The 24834-nt window shown below is 41.2% G+C and overlaps 1 protein-coding gene across 1 annotated transcript in view; it reads right to left on the reverse strand.

Annotated features, from left to right (window-relative positions):
* LOC133346236 (histone deacetylase 4-like) overlaps positions 1 to 24834 on the reverse strand; it is a 103105-nt gene that overhangs the window by 49398 nt on the left and 28873 nt on the right. The window contains 4 exon segments of the mRNA XM_061557776.1: positions 4946 to 5066; positions 7446 to 7579; positions 8831 to 9035; positions 22730 to 23068. Coding sequence (XP_061413760.1) covers positions 4946 to 5066; positions 7446 to 7579; positions 8831 to 9035; positions 22730 to 23068 — 799 coding nt within the window.

The raw sequence follows: 24834 nt of genomic DNA on the forward strand, positions 1-24834 counted from the left end.
CAAGACAGAGGTTCTCTGCAAGCCATCTGGCTATCATGAGAGATTCGTTCATGAGGCGATCCACATATACAAACACAGAGACAATTTTAACCGAGAAGATGGATTCTGGCTTAGCAATCATTGGAAGGACGTAATAAACCATTTCGACACACATTAGGGTGGGTAGAATAATACATAGTGTTATATTAAATGTATAAGATATAGGTTGGTTTACAGCAATACAGTATATAATTTAATGTTGGCAGTATATAGTACGGTATATGCTCGTTGATGCAATAGAATAAAGTTTAGATGGAAGCATATTATATAATTTTTACGACGTAGAATTGTAATGTATTACTTGCTGTTAGTAACTCAGCTTAGTGTAGAGTATAGTAAGTATACTGATGGTGCTATGCTATTTATACTTTAGTTTTTTATGTAGTTTATACTTTAGTTTTCTACGTGGTGGTTGAGTAACTGCAGCTACATATCATTAACATTCCTTTCCTTTGTTACTGCTAATCCCTGCACCCCCCCCCTTGGTGCTGTTGATCCTGCATAATGCATGGGCATAATATGACTTTGAAACCCCCCCGCCCACCTCCTACGCATTTTCCATGAATATGCTAAATTCCTCTTCACATGCACATTCTTTTGTTAAGGCGCTCTTTCCTCCACCTCCAACGCAGCTTATATATAAGCTCCTAGCTTGGCATTGTCTCATTCTTCACCTGAAGACGGCTGCTTGCGTTGTAGCCGAAACGTCGTGAGAATTGTTTTATTATGTTTTATTTTTATTATTTTATTACTTCCCTTCTACGTGACTTTACCGAAAGAACCAAGAAGATGAATCCCTGCAGTCACGAAAGCTTTAAATCGAAAATGTACGGCAATTGTGTTATTTTTCAATACAATTACAAAGTAAAATAGCAAAAAACGCAAGAAAGATTCTTAACACCGCACGAATCCAATACAATTAAATATCCTACAACAGTACAGGTGCCACTTTTACAATGAAGTTATTTGAGAGTGAGAAAGGTGGCTTCCAAGCTTTTTGGGAGGAATGTTAGCGCAGCTTAAAAATTAATTATCTTAACTCACAGATGTTGATATCAGATCAGAAAGGAATTCAGTGCACGGGGATGAAAGGCAGGGAAACTGTCTGTGACTAATTTTTTCTCAACCCAAAAAAAAGTGTGAAATGTGATAAATCCATGGCTACAGGTGGTTTAGAGAGGTGCTGCAGCCTTCAAAAAACCAGCTGTTTCTGCCAAGATCCAGGGTGGGAAGATCAAATCGCACAAGCACGGCTAAAATTTATAAAGGGAAAACAACAGAAAGGGTTATGATGTAACTCCGATGTTGACAAGTACGAATCCAGCTGGGATAAAACACGTCTCTCTTTTGTTTTAAGTAAGAGCACATAACCTCGTCATTCTTTGGTAAATGTCATCATACGGGGCATACGTTACATCCACAATGTGGCATACGCTGATTTTTAGAAGCGCTAACAAATTTCCACATTTACATATTTTAAAAAATGCACTTCCCCTTGATTGCATTTACACAGACACATTTTTTCTTTCGTGATGCATCTGTTTGGAGACTTTTTTCTTCAATCTCCATTATTTACAACTGATAGCTGTCCACTCCCACATGCAATGCCCCGTTGAAACAATCGATCAATACGTGTTTATTTGTTACACGGAAAGTCCCATTTTGCCAGTTACTCAGAACAAGAAGAAGAACATCAAAGTGGTCCGCACATAGGAACAGGCAACGACAGCACAGAACAAATATAACCCCTATATTTCCCGATCAAAGCAACATTCTGTGTCACACCGATCAGCAGTTGCTCTGAAGGACAGGCACAGGGACGTGGCTGAAAATGCCACGAATGAATACCAAGACGAGGGCAGCTGGCACAAAAGGACAAGCCATCGGGCGACTGACAGCGTGGGACAGGTAAGATTAAAAAAGAGAGAAATTTGTCACAGTGAGGGCTGGACTTGAGCCGGTCACTCTTGATGACACGGTTAAGTGGGGCAGAGACCCAGCAATGCGTGGAATCCAGGATCAAAGGCACAGGGCTGCTGCTAGCTTTGGCCAGGAGCGAGCTCTTGACACAATGCCCGTTATGCGTATGCCTTATGTCAGCTTGGCACCTGTGCATGCCCATTATGGCGGCTCATGACAAAATCATTACGGCATCTTTTTTCATTGATTTCTCCCCCCCCCCCCCCCCCCACGTTGCACTAGTACAAGGTATGAGAATAGAGACACTGAGTTGACAGACACTCTGAAATGAATAATTGTCGTTGCTGATATGTTTACATATTACATATCAGAGCAAATCAAAACGTACGCTAAAATGATGGCTAATAACAAGCGAGAGGAAAGTTAAATAAAACCTGAAATATAGATATGCTGCCCAGATTTTGTAATGATTTCATACAAACCTGTGAGATTGCTTATAATCACTATTTATGTAAAAATGAATCGCCGTGCTCAAACAACAATGAAGTTGCACTCATCTCCGTTTGTACCCCTGAACCAACTGTTGAATTTCCATTTTCCTATGGTGGGTTCCATCGCTCCGTGTAACAACCATTACCGCTCTTTCGCAAAGTGGGAATAGGCATACTCGTTGTAAAAAAGGGCAATAAATATGTGGGGGGTTTTACACATGTAAAACTGTCCATGCAAAACCAAATGGATCTGATCCAAATGCTTTCACGTGTGTGTATTTATTTAGTGGACCCGTGGTTAGTGTGCTCACAATTTTGCTCATGGTCAAGGTTTAGAATTCATCTGCAAGAAAGGGCTATGTGGTCCTAAGGTGACAAGAGGTCTAATGGCATTGAGTAATTTATATACATAGGACAAATACCCCTGTAAGATTGAGATACATTTCACTTCCACAGCATTCGAAGCCAAACACCACATTTACATAGACACCAAACAGAGCAAAGCAAGTGTTTTTATACGCACTTAAAACATGAAATATATATTCACGTACATACTGGATACATGTAAATATGATGACCCCTGTTTGTGTCAGAAATGTATTTCGCGAATTGTAAAAAAGTAAACATATTTATCAACGGCACATTTCTGCCGATGTTTCTTCTTCCTCACTCCTTTAAAGAAAGGGCTACTGCCTGAAACATCGCCCTTTGCATGCTTCTCCCCTTTTAGTGCGGTTTCATTGTCGAGTGTGTTGAGTTTGGATTATCTATCATGCCTGTGCACCACTGCCAATGTGGAATCACATTTTGTTTTGTATGCCGAATGAATGCATTATAAGGCCGCACTCATTACACACAAAGTGGTTTCCACAAATGGACTAAAATACCTTGCTGATCTCGTCAAGGAGCATAAACAATCATGCAAACTCCGGTCATCCTCGCTGCGGCTTTTGGATAACCATCGAACACAGATGGTCACCGCATCACGCACGTTCAGATGTGCTTATGCGTCTGTCTGGAACGCTCTACCTTCGGATATTAGGAAGCCATTGGAGCTATGCACTTTTAAATCTAGATTGAAAACTCACTTCTTTAGAAATACCTTTTGTGTTTAGTTTGTTGTCCTTAACCTCACACCTCCAAATTAGCGCGGTCGGCTAAGTACGGTGCGAAATAAGTTCAACATACATACCTAAGTACGAGAAGTTAAATAAATCTCACAATTATTTTCAGTGCATTTTAGTTTTGATGCAAAATCGGTGATGGAAAATTGTATGCTTTAATATGTTAATCTAAATATTCGTACACCAGTAAACGTCTGAAAGTGAACACGTTTATTGATATGATTGGCGTCGAATATTTTTTTAATTAAAGTACAGTTTCCCTCATAAACAACTTTAATTTATTTGAACTAATTTTTAACTAATGTTACACTTGGCAATAAATATAATCTCAAAATCTTTTATTCATTAACTTAATGCAAATCACTATGCGCGAAAAGTCTTTATGATGTCGTACTGACATAAAAGCCTAAATAAACACTTATATGAATTTGTTCTCATAAGAACAAGGCTACTAATATCTAATTTTTATTGCTATGTAAGTACTTTTAAGTAATACATTCAAATTTGTCAAAACAGAGAAGTTACATCAATAATTTGCTGACTAATATAGTACAAGCGTAGGGTTAAACACAGGTGAAAACATGCGCACATATGCCAAAAACACACACACATGATTTAAAATACAGCTGAGATCAAATAATGCATAAACCAAATGCCATAGTTATTGAATTGGGATCAAAATTGATAACACATGCCTCCTACATTCATGGTTTCAAACAAATACACCCCTATAAAAGGTTGTACTCTGCAATACTACTTCCTTTCAAACTCCTGAAAACAAAGTTAAAAGTGATTTCCTGCTATACTCTTAGTTCTTTCGGTAAAGTCACGTAGGTAAAACTAATAAAAAAAAATAAAACAACAAAATTCACGACGTTTCGGAGGCAACACAAGCTTCCGTCTTCAGGTGAGGAAGCTTGTGTTGCCTCCAAAACGTCGTGATTTTTATTTATTTATTTTATTTATTTATTTTACCTACGTGACTTTACCGAAAGAACTAATAGTATGAATCCTTGCAGTCACGAAAGCTTCAAATCTGATTTCCTGCTCACATGAGCACTGAGGTGGTGGTTCTCATTTCCCGTTCTACAGCCCTGAGCCAGTGGTGTACATTCCACGTTCCCATAGCGGGGGCAGGTCTATCCATAAGGACAACGACTGTTGACTCGCCCACAAAGGAGTACTTGTGTCTTTGACCCCAAAGGGATGATGGGCTGAGTCGATTCCTAATGAGGATTTAAACTCGCAACCTTCTAATAAATTGCACATGGCTCAATTTACCGCTGAGCAACCTGTCGGGTTAAAATCCTACCCCACAACGCGTTAAGAGTGCACATTGCTGGTGGTACCACGTGTGCCATTCACACTTACCGAGCAGTTTCTTGCTATCGAGCTTTTGTCGGTTGAGTGGGTTAGTGCTGTAGAGTAGAGCATGCTGTTCAGAATGTACCATCTCAATTTCCTCCAGGGTTGCTTTTCGACCACGTACCCTCTGCAAAAGCATTATTATAAAAAAAAAATGTAAACCAGGATCACACAAATGTTGGCCGATATCCAAATCATGGACAGGCTCAGTACAGTGTAGAGTATGGAGGCATTCTCATAAATCACCGCTGCTCACTAAAAGTCTATGACCATGATGAGTAGACCACATTGGCGCAGATGTCAGGATTATACATAAGACTACTGCTATCATTCACAAGACTAGCAGTCATTCTCATTTTACATGGGATTGTACTATAACAGTTTATGTATATATATATGCATTTGTTCATGAGGCTAATGTAAATGCCTTAATGAGAGCTGGATTTTATATTCCAGTCTATCACTCGTAACAAGCGTGTTCCTTAAAAAGCCATAGCCATTCTTGCCACACAATGACCTATAGCCATTCAAATTTTAAATATCCCACCAATGGGTTATTTAACAATTAATGTAGTTTCCGTGGTGCAAGGATAATGTCTGCATAACTGGACCATTGCAATATTTATAAACAGGGCCTTTAAAAACGCCCAGTCATAAACCGGTGCAAAATGTTTCCAAATAAATGTTTAATAATCACACAAAAAACAGTTGTATTACTTGTGTTATATTTGCATATGCAAGTTGAAATCATTAAATTAAATAAAATGTAGCTCTCTCAAAATGTGTAATCTCAGTAGTTCTAAAGACATACGTCAGAATACATGTTTCCTTTTCAGGCCTACATTACTCCATTGAATTTTAGTAAGAACGTCAAGCATTTAAATTAATAGTATTCATGATACAGCCAACAAGACGACTCAAAAATAGATATGAAACAGATCACTCGAGGTTAAACATCCCTTTGAAAAAAATATATAACAATATTACAAACTTTCAGTTGTATTTTGTAATCTGTAAATTATGACATCTACGTTTTAAGATCCTTGTGTCAGGAAGAACTGACCTAATTGATATCACAGTTTTCATGTGTGTCAAAACCATCACGAAAGTGACACATCAACCCTCATTATACTGCTACATAGTACCATACTATTGGCTAATATTGCTGTACTACTGTGATATTAGCATGCGATTAGCATGAGTACATGAGCTCCACGTTATATGCGAAAAGAACGGGCGTAATTCAGTAACCATTTCCCCAAACCACAGACATTCCAATTTCACTCTAAATTGCACAGCTGTTTTTGTCACCGTGCATTCAATCAATTTGGATGTCTTCTCCAGTGACAATAAGGACCCTGTCTGATGTTTGTTTACCTCTAATAAAGTGTAATGCCGGGAGCCATAGATGAGCGGAGTCATTAAGCTTGTCAGTCCATCTGAATTAATGTCCTATTTAGCAAGTGTTACTCGACCCTAAGCAACCAAACCCTGGGGAGTGGAGGTGTTTATTTATGGCAAGGCAGTGTCTAGTTACGTGCCGGCAAGAATGAGACGCTCTCAGACACGTTTTGTGGGCAACTGTAAAGAATTCGGGACAGTTTGATGAGTGAGTGAGATAGAGTTTAATGGAAGCCAGGGCATGTAAACAGCAGACTGATTTAGCTGGCAAAATTGACCAGTAAAAGGGTCCTTAGAGCCGCTTAATCCTAAGAAAGTTCTTTTCACTTGACTTTTGTAATGCTTGTGAGAACAGTGTTTTTCTTTCTCTGGTGATAAGAATATCAGATAACCGTAATCCAATGACAGGCTCAATTGAACAGACTGCTGACTAAGTGTCTGTGTTTGAACTTTGAAGTGTTGCCCTTTCACTTTTGTCTTGGTTGAGAGATATTATATAAATAAATACCAGCACGCTTTCCAGAAAGACCTACAATTAGCCTGAAATTAAAAGTACTAATTAAAACATGTCAGCATTCATTTGCATTCAGTTTCGTTGTGATTTTCTGAATTAAACTATAGAATTGTTCGATGAATAAAAAAACACAAAGGGGTATGAATATCTATGTATGTATGTATGTGTGTTGAACTTCTTTCACACCGTACATATGCAATCGTTGAAGGTGGAGCAGAATAAAAATGAAATAAAAAGGTCAACACGAGCAAAATGGAGTGCTTTTAGAAAATTCGAGTTGACAATCAAAGTCGTTTCAAGCACATCTTCTCTCAAGCTATTGCCAGGCACTGCTCAGCGATAAGTTTCCAGTCGGTTGAATAGTAAACTGTGAATATTATAGACACGAGATCTTATTCACCATCTTTGCTAAACATTTAAAACACGACTCGGGGCAGATGCACACAATTGGACCAATGGGAGCACTTAATAAAATTAAGTGTTCCACGGGGGAAAATTTATTTTAAAAAATATTTTTTGCACGAAAAGAAAAATTGATGACTCGGCAGCACTACCAATCTGAATCGCATTTGCACAAAGCACAAGACGCACCTCACACTTGCGGAGGAGGCCCCTCTCCTGCAGCCGAGACCAAATGCTCTGTATCCTCCCTGCGTGCTCGGGGTGGTTGTTGTTGTTTCCGCAGGAGCACTGGTGCTTGAGCATGAGGGAGTCGTACACCACTCCTGCGGCACAAGGAATAGTTGACACCGGCTCGTCACGTGTGCCCAGGGAGGCAGGCGAGCTTTGTGGGATCAAGTTTGAAGCTCTTTAATCGTCTGGAAAATGTATACGCAACAACGAGGCTGAGTATCTCTGCTGATTTGTGTTTTGCTCACTTCATTTGTGAGTAGAAACAAACAAAAACGATCACTGTATAAGTGGTTAAAAGTATGTTTGCACATTCCCAGCTGTTATGATTGCCCTCCGTGTCATACAATTTTAAAATGTTAAATGTATGTTGTATTATATTATATTAAAACATCGACTATATGTAAAACAATTGTTGCCATAACAGAATGAGCTGAAATATGACATATTTGTCCCCTTCTACCATACCAATGTGGAATTTCCACCCTTAGGGGCGACTATTGGAGATGAGCTTCCCACCACGATTCTTTCGGTAGGTACATTCGATATATGCCATGCATACTTATAGAAAGGTGTATTACCAAACCACCTGGAATGTGCCCGATCTCATTAGATCTTGGAGCTAAGCTGAGATTTAGCCTGGCCACCATGCTTAAAATAGTTGGTCTTAGACTGTTTTTCAGAGAGCAATGCAGCACAAATCAATCGTTATACTGTACCAAGCTCCAAAATCTATGCTTCCCATCGTCACCAACCCGTGTGGTGAAGTACGACAGGATAAGTCCCGTGACCAGCGTGGTGGAGGGAGGCCCTCATTGAGCAGTGGATTGACCAAAAGGGGCGGCACGTGAACTGAATTTGCACGAAATGTGCACGTGCACTTCCAAGAAAGACAAAGATCCCCCATATAACCTTAACAGACTGGAGGGGCAAGTGCTGTTAGCGAGCACCTATGAAGGCCGGAACGGTACACTAGGGGGTGGGTGGCCAGCACCACGCCCGACCGCCTTTGTCTCCCCAGTGGCGATGTTCTTACACACTGCACCAGGTACTCATTTAAGGCTGAGTCGACCTAGGGGAGGCCCAGGTACAAGATAATCGTCACGAGTGTTGGTCGTGAGCGGGAATCGAATTCGGGTCACCAGGTTTGTAGAGCAGCGTGCTAACTGCTACGCCACCACTCCCCACCGCACTTCCAACACACACACACAAAGAAACGAATTGGAGAATTGATGTTTCCAGTCTTGAGGAAGGACACGGTGAAGGCGATGCTTCTGCTCCTCCTCCTCCTTCTTCTCGCAGTGTGCAATGCTTCAAACTTCGTGTTTAGTTTTTTCCGCACTTGCCTGTGGTGAATCTCAGCTTGGTGGTCGCCTGCTCCTGGCCGCCGGCCTGCGCGAAGAGCGTGCACGCTGGGGAGGACTGCGTGCGGAAGAGCGGCCGATGGGACGGCGGGCGGAACTGCAGCCCCCCAGACGCGACCTGGCCCTGGTAAACCCTCATCTGTTGGTGGTGCTGGGCCCTCTGCTGCTCCAGCAACAGCGCCTGGTGCTGGCGAGTCAAGGCGACAACAGCGAGAGTCAATTACAAATACAAAGACACAGATCCTGCCCCATCCCCCCCCCCACCCCACCCAGTATAGCCTGAACAGACTGTTTCAAGTTTGAAGTTTAATTTATTTGGTATAGCCCTGTGAGCCATTCGGCTCTTGAATCGGGTGCAACTGCAACAAACAAAACAACTAAAACATGAACAAGAAAACATCTTAAAGTGACTATGTGCAAACAGAAAATCCAAAAAAAGACAGCAAAATATTGCAGAAAAAGCACCGTACACCAACACTGTGTGCAAAAATCCCAGTGGGATGCAAGTGCTGTTAGCGAGCACCTATGAAGGGTGGCACGGCACACGAGGTGGCCAACACCACCCCTGGCCGTCTTTCTCTCCCCAGTGGCGATGGTTACACACCGCACCAAGTACTCATTTGAGGCTGAGTCGACTTAAGGGAGGCCCAGGACCGTGTATGTATAATCGTCACTGGTGTTGGCCGTGAGCGGGAATCAAACTCGGGTAGCCGGAGTTCGTAGCACAACGTGCTAACCGTTGCCACTCTCCATTTAAACTACACACACACACTTTATTACCATTAGTCCATATTGCTTCATAATTGTCTTAACACAGGATATAAATTAATGTTGTGTCTGTGGGGTTAATTTAAAAGTGAACCAATTATGTGTTTACAAACCAGATTAATTCGATAATTTAGAATAATTAGTTACATTTTGTATCGTTTATGATATGCAAAGCAACACTTTCAAATCATGTATTGTATTAACTTTAAGCCTCACATCTCATCTGCATGAAGACAATCTCAAGCTTGGAAATATGCATACTCGTAATTACAATAAGAGACATAAAGAGGTACACATATACAAGATATAAGCAACAACAAAAACCTCCATTCACGTAAAAGTTTTCAATGATTTTGATGGACAATTAATGATGAAAAACGATCAACGGAATAATGTCCAAGTAAAATAGAACGCATTCCATTGCAACTTCGTGTTTTCTTGCCAGAGGACTAACTTGCCCTGGGTGGCTACTCCAGCCAGATGCAACAAACCATGCAGCCACAACGTTTGTGGATGGAACCCTTGATTTAGGAATGCATTGTTGTGACTTTGAAGAGAGCAACCTTTTTGACTTTTGGTTTAATTACATGCAATCACATTTTTTCGAACATACCGAGTTAAATTGGAACTTAGTATGGCCAAGGGTATGTATTGCCAAGGGTAGGCATCGATAAAACATATTTCTTAAGAGCCATTTCCCGATCATCTTAGAACAATAACAATACGTTTTACTTTACCAGGCAAGGCCCACTGAGCCATATTGCTCTTTTTCAGAACCTACCTGGCCACAAATGATAGCACAACGAAGTGGCTTACCACGTGGAAATGTACTGTAGCCAAATACTCGAAACACACGTTTCTACATGTAGCGGAAAAAACCGGAGCACCCGGAGAAAAACGCACGCGACCACGGGGGGAGAGAGACATGCAAACTCCAAATATGCAGCAGGCATCGTCAGGGTCGGGATGGAATCCACGACCTCCTTCATACCAGGCGAGGTAGTTAACATCTCGCCACTGTGAGAATTAAAATGAAATGGCTCAGAGATGTAATTTCCGAGTTGTGCTGCGTGTTGTTTCGCACGATGTCTGCCTTCACGGGAGCTTCAGCTGGGAACTGAATTCAGTTCCTGAAACAACTCGTGAAAAACGTACGCTACGACACAAAAAAAAACACATTAGAGGGCTCTACAGCACAACTGTGAAAACACTTAGTCGTAAAACTGTTTAGTGACTTCTAAGTATATCTCAATGCCTTTGCCATACGTGAGATATAAGGAAATGTACATGCTGAAAGTGTGCTAGGTACGAAATAATGAACTAAAATAGAACGTATTAGTCCACATACCATTTTTTTGTTGCAAAACTATTACTGACAGTGTTACTAAATAAAATCACACAAGTGTACATTAGGTGCGGTCCTAAGGTCAAATTCTTCTTGTCAGTGTTTACATCAACACAATTAACTCTTGTTTGCTTGATGTCCCCTTGTGGCTGACAACACGGTGCCAAAACTCACACGTGCCTCTGAAATTTCACAACACTCACAACGTTCAGTGTCTGCCGGCCGCCTGGAAGCCGCCCCTGACACGGTTGGTCTCACGGGCTCGCCTCAGAGGGCCCCCCCTGGACAATGACTCTCACACAAGTGAACAGCCATTGCTTGCTTTCACCGAACTCCTCCTAAATACACCTCATACCGCAAATATTTCTCGTTCCCAGAGGCTCGCCTTCCCGCCCGCTCACATTTTCACGCAGCTGAGAGATGGCACGCACGGCCGCTATGGAGCTGGCCAATAGGAGGGCGCTATGCGGAGGCCCTTCCAATCCCATTTCCTTCCCAAGGCAGATCACAAGGCCCCTAGGTACCCCTTTGTCTTTCTCGAGCCATAGAACATATGGAAACTCTAGAGCCCCTTTGTAAAAGTCAGAGAGATTGAATATCTCCCAATGGCAATGTGAAAACACCCAGTAAACTTTCAGGGTCAGCACAATAAGCGCCTTTGCCACTTTGTGCATTAAAAGGCTCAAGAGGGCAACGTGTATTAATGACGCCACTGTTTTATTTTTAAAGTATACAGCGATGCCTTGGCTATATATTTTTTTGCTAATAGGGCATCAAAACTGGAAACACTGTATACACTTTGGACAATTGTATACATTAGATGCACTGAATGGTTTATTTGGAGAATGTCATAATGAATAGAAATAAGAATTAGTGCTGCGGCGATGCTGTGTTAACCTATGTTAAAGAGCACCCCAGTGGTGTTTAATTAAATGTCAAAAACCATTATTTTAAATTTACATTTGGCCTGAGGTTCACACAAGCATAATAACTTCCTCACGAAGGTTTAGTTTACTGCAACATAATTGAAGGCACGTGAAATTATATAAAAAAGGTGCAATGTTAAATCAAGATCATAAACGTAAAACCAGGTGCATGATGTACAAAGCAGTGTTGAGCTTTTATGCAAATTCCCCCTAAAAAAAGTAAGAAATATACAATTTGAGTGTTTACAATGTAATCATTCAAAAAATATCCTTTGATCCAAGCACATATAAACTTTGTGCAAATATGTTACGGGCTGGATTTGAAGGCATTTTAAAGGCCAAGCAACTTCACGATCAAGCTGTTATTTAGTGATAATATATGTAACACTGGCCACGTAAACACTAACAAGATCCAAGAAAAGGAAACTGTAAATACAATACCATTATGCTTGGAGGTTATTGATTATGAAAAGACATTTTATTCCATGGAAACACAAATACGTAGTAAATACAAACAAACTAAAGCGTCAACACAAATAGTATATAGAAATGATTAAAATCTTTTAGAAAGAAAGAACCACTAACTACCATGTGGGTACATGCAGCAACCAACAACATACACATCTAATGAGTCAGACAGGTTGATACGCCCTGATGCGAATGTGATTCATCACAAGATAAGATGACATTCTTTGTGGATATGAGTAGCAGAAAGGGCATGAACATACATTTGTTGACCACAATGGCTGGGAGACTTATTTACAGGAAATGCTTGATGAATTGCATGAAGAAATCTGCAAAAAAATAGGACTTCGTGAGAAAAAACAAAGTCACGGTCAAAAATGTTTGCTCAACAAATTCAAATAATTGTTGTAAGTGGACACGACTGGAGAACATCAGAATATGGACACTTTGGGCAGATCGGGGCCCAAAATAATGGGAAAAATATGCAAACAAAAACAGGATTGAGTGCCTTTGTAAAAGTGAATTAAATAATGAGAAAATACAAAGTGCTTGAAGAAGACTTTTTTTAAAGCTATGAATGCATATTACTCGACAATATACTGTATAGATCAGAAACATGGCCATTGATGAAGACAACTAGTCAAAATCTGAACGGTGAGCAAAGAAGAATATGACAATACATGTTCGGAATTACGTTGAGGGAGAGATAGAAAGAGGAAGACGTGGATCGGGGAGCAAATGTAAATCAGAAACATTAAATTGACCATTTAAAGAAAACTAAGCAGGCTTGGGTTGAACCCATCACGACAAGGAATGACGGCCAATGGACAAGGCCGATGATGGAATGGCAGCCAAAGGTGGCAATGCACCCGAGAGGATGTTATCATCGCAGAGGATGTAGGGACGAGGTCCGTTCATGAGCAGAGGAAGATTGACGGTAGCTTTGCAGGACCACGATGGATGGCAATGGTGTGGGGAAGGCATTTGTCCATAAATGGATAGACAATGTTTGCCGATGATGATGACGACGACGATGAGTGCTCCACATATTTTAGAATTACACCTGACGTTACTGTCAGCAAATATTTTATTGGGACCATATTTGAGAGATGCCTCATGCTTTATAGTATATATAAAAAAAACTTTCCATAACCCAACACTGCATCGGCACAGTAAGCATAAGACAAACGCATTATAAATGAAAATTGTATTGTCCATTTGTGCATTAGAAAATAAATAATCTGCACTCAGTTCCTTCTTCGTGAGATGCAAGCAAATGATTCTCTAAACAAAACAGACACATACAGTATGCATATGACACGTACATGAAGGTACCCTATTATGCACGAGGCGCGTCTTGAATTAAAATCACGTTACAGTGTTTTTTTTATTGCATGTAGCGATGTTTTCTAATGATGTATTTTTCCATGCTCATTGTTGACCAACCTTGTCGTCTTCCCGTTGAACTGTGTTTATGCACGCAACTTCTCCATTATTACTTAATTATTCATCAAGTGTAAAACGTTGCGAATAAATAAGACGTTCGAGTTGAACATGTTGTGTACGCAAACATAGGTGAACCCCCTCTGATAATAGGCTATTAAACAAACATGTTTTAAAAACTGTAATACACGTCTCAATTAAGCATTTCCATGTTTTGACAGCTACAAATGCTACAAATGCTAAAACATCATGACAGTTTTGATCCCGATTAAAATTCATTTCCTGGAGAGAGAAAAAGATATATTGGGCTATAAGAATAACTCAAATGGCTTTAAGAACTTGCTATAACAAAAAAGATGAAGTGAATGTGTGGCTGTTTCACGATGGGTATGCTGTCCATCTACAGTAGAATATCAAATCTCTCCAATTGTGGCTATTGAAAGCAAGTGCGTGCCAGTTGAAATAATATTCCCACCATTCATAAAAACTATACTGTATGAAAAATACCATTGCATTTGATACGATTAAAATGAAGCGAAATGTTTTATGTTACCCATAACTTGTAAAATTGGGATTATAGAAAGCAATCATCACCCCCTACTGGCAGACTAATACCCCAGGTCACTATTGCAAATCAGACTCATCCTGGTGACTCTTTAGTTCTCATCTGGTAATGCAAAATAAACTTGAAACTTTAATTTAGAAGCATGATACAAAATGAAACTTCCTGGAATAGATTACGTACATTTTACAATCAGCAATTCATGTTGTAACCAACTACTCAATTTTTTCTCAAGGTTTGTATGGAAATTATGCTATTTTATTCGACTGATTTATTGACTGTCATTTATTGTAAATACAAAATGTTTCTTGTCATATTTATTTTGTGCACTGTGTGACAAAACATTATTTATTTGTAAAAACACACTGTTGACATATTATTAATGCAGGTCCCAGTAAAATAAAAACAATAGATGAGTGATGTTTGAGGTGCATGCATATCAAGCATAGTTTCATTGGCTCCATAGCCTGTTGGATAAGATAATATGTCTGCTATTTTTAAGTGAATTTGCAAGTGAGATCAACATCTAATTGGAGATGCAATCTCAGCTTTCTCTTGTTTCCAAGATCCAAGATGTAATCTTCCACGGTTGTACGATAGAAATTGTGTTAAATAATTCTGGTGACAGTGCACAGTGATTTCCAAACTATAAACCAAACCACACATGATGGTAATGCACATTAGGTACTGAGACCAATGGGTTACGTTTCACAAACAGCAGGCCCTATTTGGGTTGCCTGTTGAACAAAAGGCAAGAAGCTGTAAAGCTTGAGGGCTCTAGAACACAACACTGTGTACCTTTCCAATCAGACTCAACCACAAAAGCATCTGCTACTGCAAATAGAGGTATTTAGGCCAGCGCTAAATGCTCATTGGTTCATGCCGCGTTTTCCAAGCGGGGAAAAATGCTGTAATGTATGCCACAATTCACCAGGGTAGGGTATAGAGGGCCAACGTGCAGTAGCGATAATCCATTGTATTTATCCGTTTTGTGAGCACAAGCCCAAATGACCCAAAATGTCAAACAAATAGTCACTATTAAAATTGTAACAGATAACAGCAAAGTCATGGAGAACTTGGGAAAAGTGACGATGGGAGGAAATTCCCAGCGTCGAGTAGTGTGAGGGAAGAAACAGAAAGAAACGTGCTGTGAACCGGAGCACGGCGATTGAACACAGAGGGAAAGGAACCATTGAGTAAAGTTCTTGGAACAGTGACCGTGGTAGTAGTGATAGAAGAGTGATAAGGAGGAGACTGACCACTGTTGAACAGTGACTGGAATTAATCAGTGAGTGCTGGATCATCAATCACCCTGACTGTATTGTATTGAATTCTATCATGTACTGTGAGGTAGGAAACGGGTGCTCCGCAACATAGCTGGCAACAAAAAAAACATGCTTTGTATGGCACTAAGAATTGTTTAGAAACATATAAGAAAAACAATTCTGCACAAATATGTGGAACCGCACAATGATTCATACCATGATAGAATAAAAATACATTAACACAATTAATTGTTTACATCTGAACGCAAATGCATATTACGAAGTGTTAGATAATATATTTCCAAGAATGTTATATAGAACACATTTAATCATCGACGATAGCTTAGACTCTGGACAAAACTTGGTACTTAATTCCAAATGGCTTTCACGTGCACTTGTCTTGGATAAAACAAAAAAGCCCATTATGCTGACAAATAGCGTGTTTTTTTTGTCGTATAAATGCACACGCCAAGGCTTAATGGCTTCATTTTTGGCCAAACATCCATTTTAATGATCGAAATTATTCAAGCAGGACAATACCTTTCATTCGTTGGAAAAAATAAGGAACTACTCACAGCTATCTGCACAATACATTTTGTATTGTATTATTTGCTGATCATGCATCAGTACAACATTAATCTACATTATTATTATGAAATGTTGCATGTATTTTCAAGTCAGGTCAAATTTTTGTAAATACTTTCTTCGGCAACACACGCAACGGTGGTACTTCAATTGCAAACAACATTTATTGACAGTCAAATGAAAGTGGGCTTTCGCTTGAACGATTAAGGAACAACACTGATCTCCAATTTGCAGCCCAGAGCCAATTGTTGAAGTTCCACATGCAAATAGCGAGAGTGAGTTGATCCATAGGGCAAGCCACTGCTTAATTCCTACAAAGTGCGAGGCATTTATTGAAGCTGGACTAGGAATGACTGAGTTGGATTCACAAGGACGACGACACCTTGAATTATAAACAAATCTTGATTTGAAGCTTTCGTGACTGCAGGAACCCATACTCTTTGGTTCTTTCGGTAAAGTCACGTAGGTAGAAAATAAAATAAATCACGACGTTTCGACCGCAACACAAGCGGTCGTCCTCAGGCGGAAAAATTATAATCCAGCAGTGGAACTGCTGAACCAGCGAGAGAGCAGTTACAACAAGGTTATATATTCTGGATTTGAAGCTTTCGTGACTGCAAGGATTCATATTCTTAGGTTTTTTCGGTAAAGTCACGTAGGTAAAATTTTAAAATAAAAATTCATAAAGTAAAATAAAAATAAAATAAAAATCACGACGTTTCGGAGGCAACACAAGCTTCCGTCTTCAGGTGGAACCGTCACAGCACGATAGCTGTGACTTTACCGAAAAAACCTAAGAGTAAGGTTATATATGTGGCGCCGCCGCCGCTGCTGCTGCAGCGTTTGAAGTGACGTCTGTCATTTGTCAGTGTTCGCAGTGCCTTGCCGGTGGGGGAGGGGCGTTGCAGAGGTTTTCTAAAGCGAATCTTGACTTAAAGCTTTCGTGACTGCAGGAATTCATATTCTTTGGGTCTTTCAGTAAAGTCACGTAGAACTAATTTTTTTTTTTTACAAAAAAAACTACGACGTTTCGATCGCAACACAAGCAATCGTCATCAGGAGAAAAAAAAGCGGGGAAAGCTGCTGAGGCAGGTTGTTTTTAAAGGTTTGAAATGGGTGGAGCCCAAGGGTCATAAACGAAGTGGGCGGGGCTAGTGATGTTAATGTGAAAAATTTGCATGTAAATGTAAGATCGGAGAGCTACCTCCAAGACAAGGGCACGGAGGTGGCCATTGTATTGTAAGAGATTAGCGTGTCAATGTAAGAGATTAGCATGTCAATGTAAGAGATTAGCGTGTCAATGTAAGATCGCAGAGCCGCCGCCACATCGAGGACACGAATGACGGTGGCTGTGTTAGTGTGAGACATTTAACCTGTTAATGTAAAATCAGAAAGTCGAAAATACTAACGTCGGAAGGTAGGATGGAAACGTCACAGCCAGTGACAGCCAGTGACGTTTCCAACCTCTAAAAACAGCCTGCCTCAGCAGCTTTCCCCCTCTTTTTTCTCCTGATGACGATTGCTTGTGTTGCGATTGAAACGTCGTAGTTATTTGTCGACAAAAATTTGTTCTACGTGACTTTACCGAAAGACCCAAATAATATTTTGTTAAGTGGGTAAGGCTGAAGTGGCAACCGCCATGTATCATTCATTGCAGAGCAAGGGAATGGCTGAATGAAAGGCTCATTGAGGTTATTAGCAGTGGCCTACAGATTCTGCTTCACATCCAATCAAGCCGGCCTCCCAGCCAGGAATAGCTTTATTTTTTAAAGAAATTAATAACATCCGTACAGCGTGGCCGATTAAAGCTCTGGGAAGGAAGCAGGCCAATAGCAAAGCTGGTGCGGCTGTGTGCAAGGAGTACTTTGCTATCCACTGGGAATTCATGTTCACTGCTTTCACTTACAAAAGTTAGACAAATGTAATTAAGACAAAAGTGAATTAATTTTAATCCTTGAAAGTTCACTGAACATCCACAGATTTTGATGAAGTTACACAATATATGCATCACACTTTCTGCGTTTACGATGACCAAAATATACAGCTTCTGAATATTTCACGAAGAATCGTAAAGAATAGGATCTGTTTAATGTGTCCCACTGGTGGCTCATTTGACGTCTCAGATAACCGTCGTGTCCTTACTTGAAAAACACTTATGGATAAATTAGAAAATATTTAACAGCACTTTGTCAGTCCACTGCTGGATAAAGGCCTCCCTATGTCATGTTGGTCAGGGGTGTAGTTTGACCATACCTCACCGTGCTGGTCCGTGCAGGTTTATAAGAATGGGGGAGGGGGGGTCCAGGACTAGTTCAGATGTTTACTCGCCACTCACGTGAGGCCTGGCTGAGAATCAAACTTAGGTCGCCAGGTTCACAGTGTGGCGTGCGAATCACTGCGCCGCCACTCCACCCCTCGTGATTTCCACTGTCAATATAATATGACGTGCGGCATTATTGCTACGAACTAACGTGTTACTAAACAAGAGATTTAACATGGAAACTATTTTGTCAGCACCTTTTCTAATGCAACATATCCGTGGTGGAGCAACAAAATTGGTCAGATTAAAGAAAGCGTGACGATTTGAAATAGCCCTCTCTCGATTCTCTGCCAAGCACAGCACACGACGTCAGGGAACTGATTGCGTCTTGAAATTTGGCTGTAGCTTTGTGGTTTTATCCACCAGCTCCAGGCAGCCTTTTGCTGTTTCTGGATTTAAATTTCCTGGTAGAAGAAGAAAAATGTAGGGTTGGCAAGAAATGAGAAAAAACTTTCAGAACACGTCTCAGCAAACCTAAGCAGATCTGTTTCAAATCACTCGCATGTCCTAATGTACTAATGTCTAAAACAATGTTAGCAGCATGTTGCACTAACACTCTTTGTTTAAACCATGCTGTTGCCAAGACCTAGGTAAAGGCATTGGAAGGACTCTCGGGGCTAATGTGTGAGCAAGCAGCTGTATGTTGTACTGCCTCACTGAAACGCCTCACAGGTAATCACTGGATCAGAGCCCACTGATGCAAAACGAGGTCCGCGCAGCGAATTCACGACGTGGCTTTTAGCTATGCTCAAAACGATTTCTTTTAAAAATAAAACTTGATATAACTAAAACAGATGCAATAAAACTAACATGTGGGGGCATGTTTCGCGTGCAAGGTCCTAAATATCCCAAAGCACACACTGCAGTACACACACTACGTGCATCGTTTTTGTGCTGAACTGGACTCCATCGCTTCAATTGAGAGCTCTTGCCAATGAGATCTGCTATTCCAGCAGCATTCATTGAATGGACTTGACTCTGCTGATGAGATCAAAGAGGGTTGAGATCGGTACATAGTTTTCTTAACTTAAATGGGTGTTCCTTGGCAAATGAAATAAAAACAAATATTTACATGTAGAAACACAACAGAATGTTGCTTATATACTGCACTGCAGAGTTCAGTTCGGCTGGGTATCAAGCGCAACTGCGGAATTTAAGGATACAACTATTTTGAATGTAAAGGTAGGCCGTTGTGCATGCAAAGTGTGAGCACTCCCAACTCGTCCAAGACCTCAAGGCCAACGTGAGAGAGTAGGCCACATACCCTATAGGTAGTGCTCTCGACTCTAGAGCTCTCTATAGCTTGGCGGCCCTTCCAGCAGCAGTGGCGGGAGAAGGAAAAAAACACAGTGCAGGGCTGCACCTTCACCTTATTTTACATTCAATGCACTAAAGAACGGTGCAAAGCAGCATGTCTTTGTCTATGGTCTTTTTCTAGGGCAGTGGTTCTCAGAGTGTGGACTCCGGACCACCAGCGGTTTGCGTCGGTCCTCCAGGTTGTCTGCGGGGCTGCTGATGCAAATGCGGGTTGATCCGGAAACGATGACAAGGCTTTTTTGTTTAAGAGGTCAACTCGTGATATATATATTAATTAGGTTCGGTAAACTACCCAGTTTAAACTACCCTAATCCTAATATCTAAATGCCCTCATGAAAAAAAAAACCTATAGCTGCGTTTAAAATAAATGTTTTTATGTTCCGGTCATATGAATCATTTTGTATTACCGCTATTTAGATATAATGCGTTTTTGTCCCCAGGGGTAGGGGGGGGGGGCAGTCCGTGGAAATGTTTGCATCGGCGGAGTGGACCGCGGGCCAAAAAAGTTTGAGAAACACCGGGCTAGAGGTACTGTGGCCAGTTGGGCAGGAAACTAGGACCCTCATTTAACATGCATAGGATATGAGCTTCGTGCCTGTATGGGGAAACATTATATTTTATTTTCAGTTAATAGTCGCTTTGTTCTTTAATATTAACGCTCATCACGTGAATCAATGTGTAGTGTTAACAAGAAAGTTGCAACTTTAAAATGTAGACATTCTTTTACGAGTTGGGGAATTGGATCTGTGTCATTTGCATGTTAAGTGACGCTGTCTCGGGCCGTTCGGCCTCAGCTACAGCGTCCACTTGCTAACACACGCCAGTCTAATCTAGTCAATGTTTCCTAACATATTGCTTTTTCACTAAATAAAACATCATTATACTTAACCGTCAGAAATAGGTAGATAAGATGCTTTTATGTCGTTAATTAAATGGCAGTGTAATGCGATAATTGGAACCTGATACCAGTCAGCTGATTTGTATTCGATTATGCCAACTAACGATTGGGGTGGGGGGGAGGGGAAATGCATCATATTCTATCAGCTCAGAATAAAAATCAGAAAATAATTAAATTCGACACAATAATGTCCCATCAGACCAAGAACATGTATCCCTACAAAATACTGATGCAATATCTATGTTCAAGTGAACTCGGAATGAGGACAAAAGTCCAAATTTATTTGAGTCAGTTCTACATCTGAAATCCATTAAATTGGACATTTTTTATTGTTGAAATAAATGTTACAAATACATGTATTAGTTCTCTCATATTTTAACATGTATAAACCCAACACGATTGTCTCTTACAATCAAAAGTAATGCTATAAAACATTGCCACAATGCAATTCTCTGCACAATGTGCAATGCTACTGTCAAATAATTTAATGTCATCTAAATGCAAGTAATATAAAGATGGGATGGTGCACATCTCAGTTGGTGGTGTAACCACCACCTTTCCAAGGCAGAAGCTAATACCTGCATAGGACACAGTTCACATTTTAAATCGTCATAATAATCATCGACAATCATGGTCAATCCACTGCTAGATGAAGGCCTCCCCAAGCCACATCTCTCAAACCTACAATGACATTTCTGGTTGTAACAAGAACATCCCAAAGGTTTTAAATTACCCTACATCTATGAAATATTATCATATTTAGATCACCATTAAAATGTTTTATAATGCTATAATCTTATTAGTAATCCATTCATTGAATTTAACAAATAATACAAATGAAATATGTGGAACATATTTACTCACAATATTGTAATGCAACATACTAACGTGCCTGAAGTGGAACGTTTTTAATCATTGCAAGTTACCTCCTATGGCACATGGATCACTACTAGTGGTGAACAGTGCCGGATTAAACTAGCATATGTTATAAAGGGGCCCTAAAAAAAAACTTTAAATGTTTAACTTGCATAGCAAAGTCATTGTAATTTTCCATTTGCTATACAGCCAAATAATACGACAAATCGCTAACCTTAAACACCCAGTCGTTCATAAAAGTTGAAGGCAGTATCTGAACCGGAATTGAAAGCTTGAAAGCATTTAGGCCTTCGAAAGTGTGGGGACCGTAGCATATGCTACTTTTGCTATTAGGATAATCCAGCACCGGTGGTGAAGACGAAACCGCTTCTCAAAAGTGTGCAAAGAAGAATCGAGATAAAGCTCCGGCATGCAGAGAGACGGATGGAAGAACACGTTTATTAAACACGTGCAGGTATAAAAATTGACTGTGAAGGAAAAATAAGTGGACTCGAGCGGCACACGCGTCACCAGAAGTGATGACAGCTGGAAGGCAAGAAGAACTACCGAGCGGCAACCATTGGAGGGAAAGCACCCAAAAGTACATCCTCTGCGGAGATGGAGTGATTTGATTGGCTCATGGCAAGCCTTCACCCAGCAGTAGACCGAGCATGGCTGACAATGACGGCGTGATTACTAGGCTATATCAGGACGTTTCCAACGAAGTCTACCCACCAGGTGAGTGCTCCTTAATTTGCGCAGTGCTTTGAAACATCTGGTTATGAGCATTAGCGCCTCGTTAAATTAAAGCTGTTGATCTTGTTGTCAAACAGTGGACTGGAGCAACACCATCATCCTAAAGGGCATCCCTATGAGAAATTGGTCATGGGAACAGTAGTAACAGCAGCAGCTTTTGTCGGGCTTGCTCACCGTTGATTCGCCAACCATTATTTTCACAAATTTATTTTGGACTTGGCACAGGCACCTCCACCCTGACCCAGCCAAATGAAGTAATTTCTGCAATCAGCACCAATGCCTTGTATCCCAATTAACGGCAACCGCACCTCCTGACACACCCACCACCTGTCACCCCTCCCCCTTTATGGACTGGCAATGCAACTTGCAAATGTACCTGCTTGAGAAGCAGCAGCTGCTGCTGCTTGGCCACCTGCATCTGCTGCCGCCGCTCCTCGTCCGCCTCCTCCATCCCCTGCTGCTGCTGCTGCCCCACCTCCACCTCCCCATCCTCCTCCTGCTCCACGTCAACGGGCTCCTGTTTGACCACGACCTGACCCCCCGCGAAGTCCCCGGGGCGGCCGCCGTGGCCCCTCCCGATCCCGCCGCCGTCGCCCCGGCCGGCCCCACCGCTCTCCTCGTGCATGGCCGTGGGCTCGGTCTCCCTGGCCTGGGCCGTCTCGGTGGTGCCTCGGGGCGGGCTGCTGCACGGCACGCAGGCCTGCTGCTCGCCACCCTGGGGAACGGTTGGAAAGCGGCCGTTGAATTGTGGTTGCTGAAATTTGGTTAGCGGAAATGCGGTTGTGCGCATTGGGTCGTGGAAATGATGGAGAAATGCAATCAAGGAATGGCGTTGGGTAAATGCTGTTGTGGAAACGCAGGAAGAGCGAATGTCGGTGCAAGGGAATGTGGTCGTTCGGAATTGTGGTTGTACACATTTCGGTTGTACAAATGCCGTTCACAAAATGTGATTGTGGAGAACGGCGCTCGAAACAGCGATCATACGCTCCTTCCATTACGTTCGCAAGCACACAGCACCGTGTGTGAGCCCGCATAATGGAAGGCACGCTCTTGTTGATTAAGGGGGTGTATTAGATTATGGTGAGTAATTAGATATGGTTTGTAAGAGATGTTTGCGGTCGGCACCCATACCTATCGGAATTGTACTAAACCGCGTTGACATTTTGTTGAAAATATTACCCAACGCATAACCCAATTCTGCTTGTTGGTTGTAATGCAATTTACGTGGAAATACAGTGCAAATAACGATAATACGTGGCCAGGAGAAGCGGTAGGAAATTGCACATTTAAATAAACAGGTGCCCCTTAATGATACACATACACCATGCACAATGGCATTATAATGCTGTTTGTAGTTGGCTTCAAATAGAATTGTGGAATGTAATAATATTAATAATAATAAAAATCCATGCTGTTAAGGACTTGGAGAGGACAGCTAAGTTGTATCGTGATGGAGACATTTTCACTTGAATTACAATAAATTATCCCTTCCGAAATAAGTGGCAGAATCGTTTTCTACGTAAAGATATTTAATTTTCAAAAAGATTGTCGGTCATAAGCCTGAATATATAATACAAATACATATACAGAATATATAATACAAATGCAAAGTAAAAAATGCATCGGCAGCGGATATAATCATCAGCTTGTTTTTATATTAATAGTGTCACACAAAAACCCATTATATTCATACCAGGGGTTATTGCATTTTTCGGGTGGCATATTTTGCAACTATTCTGCAAGCGATTACGTGAAGGGCATTGTGCGAATGCATTGTGTCGTGTGTGCATATGCAATTTTGGTCAGCTAGCATGCATGACAAAGATGTGTCAACGTCGGTGATGTATTAACGAATGTGCAAAAGTGCCTAACGTATTCGGTCGATGCACATCATGCATGTGAGCTTTCGTGGGCATGTGAATTATCGTACATGCCTTGTGCGACTAATCAGCATTGGCAGTATAATGGGTGGCTAAACAGTTGTTTTTGTAGTCTCCTCTTGAGTAAAGAGACAGGAATTGTATGATTGTAAATAATGCTGTGCAGGTGATACGGAACTTTTAAATTGCTCGCAGCACAGATTTAATGCACGACAACAACCAAAAAGAAGATTACTTTACCATGACTGCTGTTATGAATCACTGAATGTGTAAATAAAGTGGGTGTGTATGCTACGTGCATTTACGTGTATGATCCACCATGTGTGTCCCTGCGAATGTCCATTATTGCACCTTGTGTTCATCACATAATAATATAAATATATAATTCTGGCCCGTGTCAATCTGCTGCTGGATGAAGACCTCCCCATGCCCTGTCAGTCACGGGGGTCGTTTGACCAAACTTCACCGCGGTGGGCAGTGCGCGCGGGTTCAGACATCACTCGCCACCGATGCTAGCCGTGGCCAGGAATCAAATTCAGGTCACAGGGTTCATGGCGCATTGTGTGACCTACGGTGCCACCGCTCGGCCCCGCCTGTGTGC

Source organism: Lethenteron reissneri, chromosome 23, assembly GCF_015708825.2.
Source record: "Lethenteron reissneri isolate LAM-NWPU_2019-01 chromosome 23, ASM1570882v1, whole genome shotgun sequence".
In the NCBI taxonomy this organism is placed as follows: Eukaryota; Metazoa; Chordata; class Hyperoartia; order Petromyzontiformes; family Petromyzontidae; genus Lethenteron; species Lethenteron reissneri.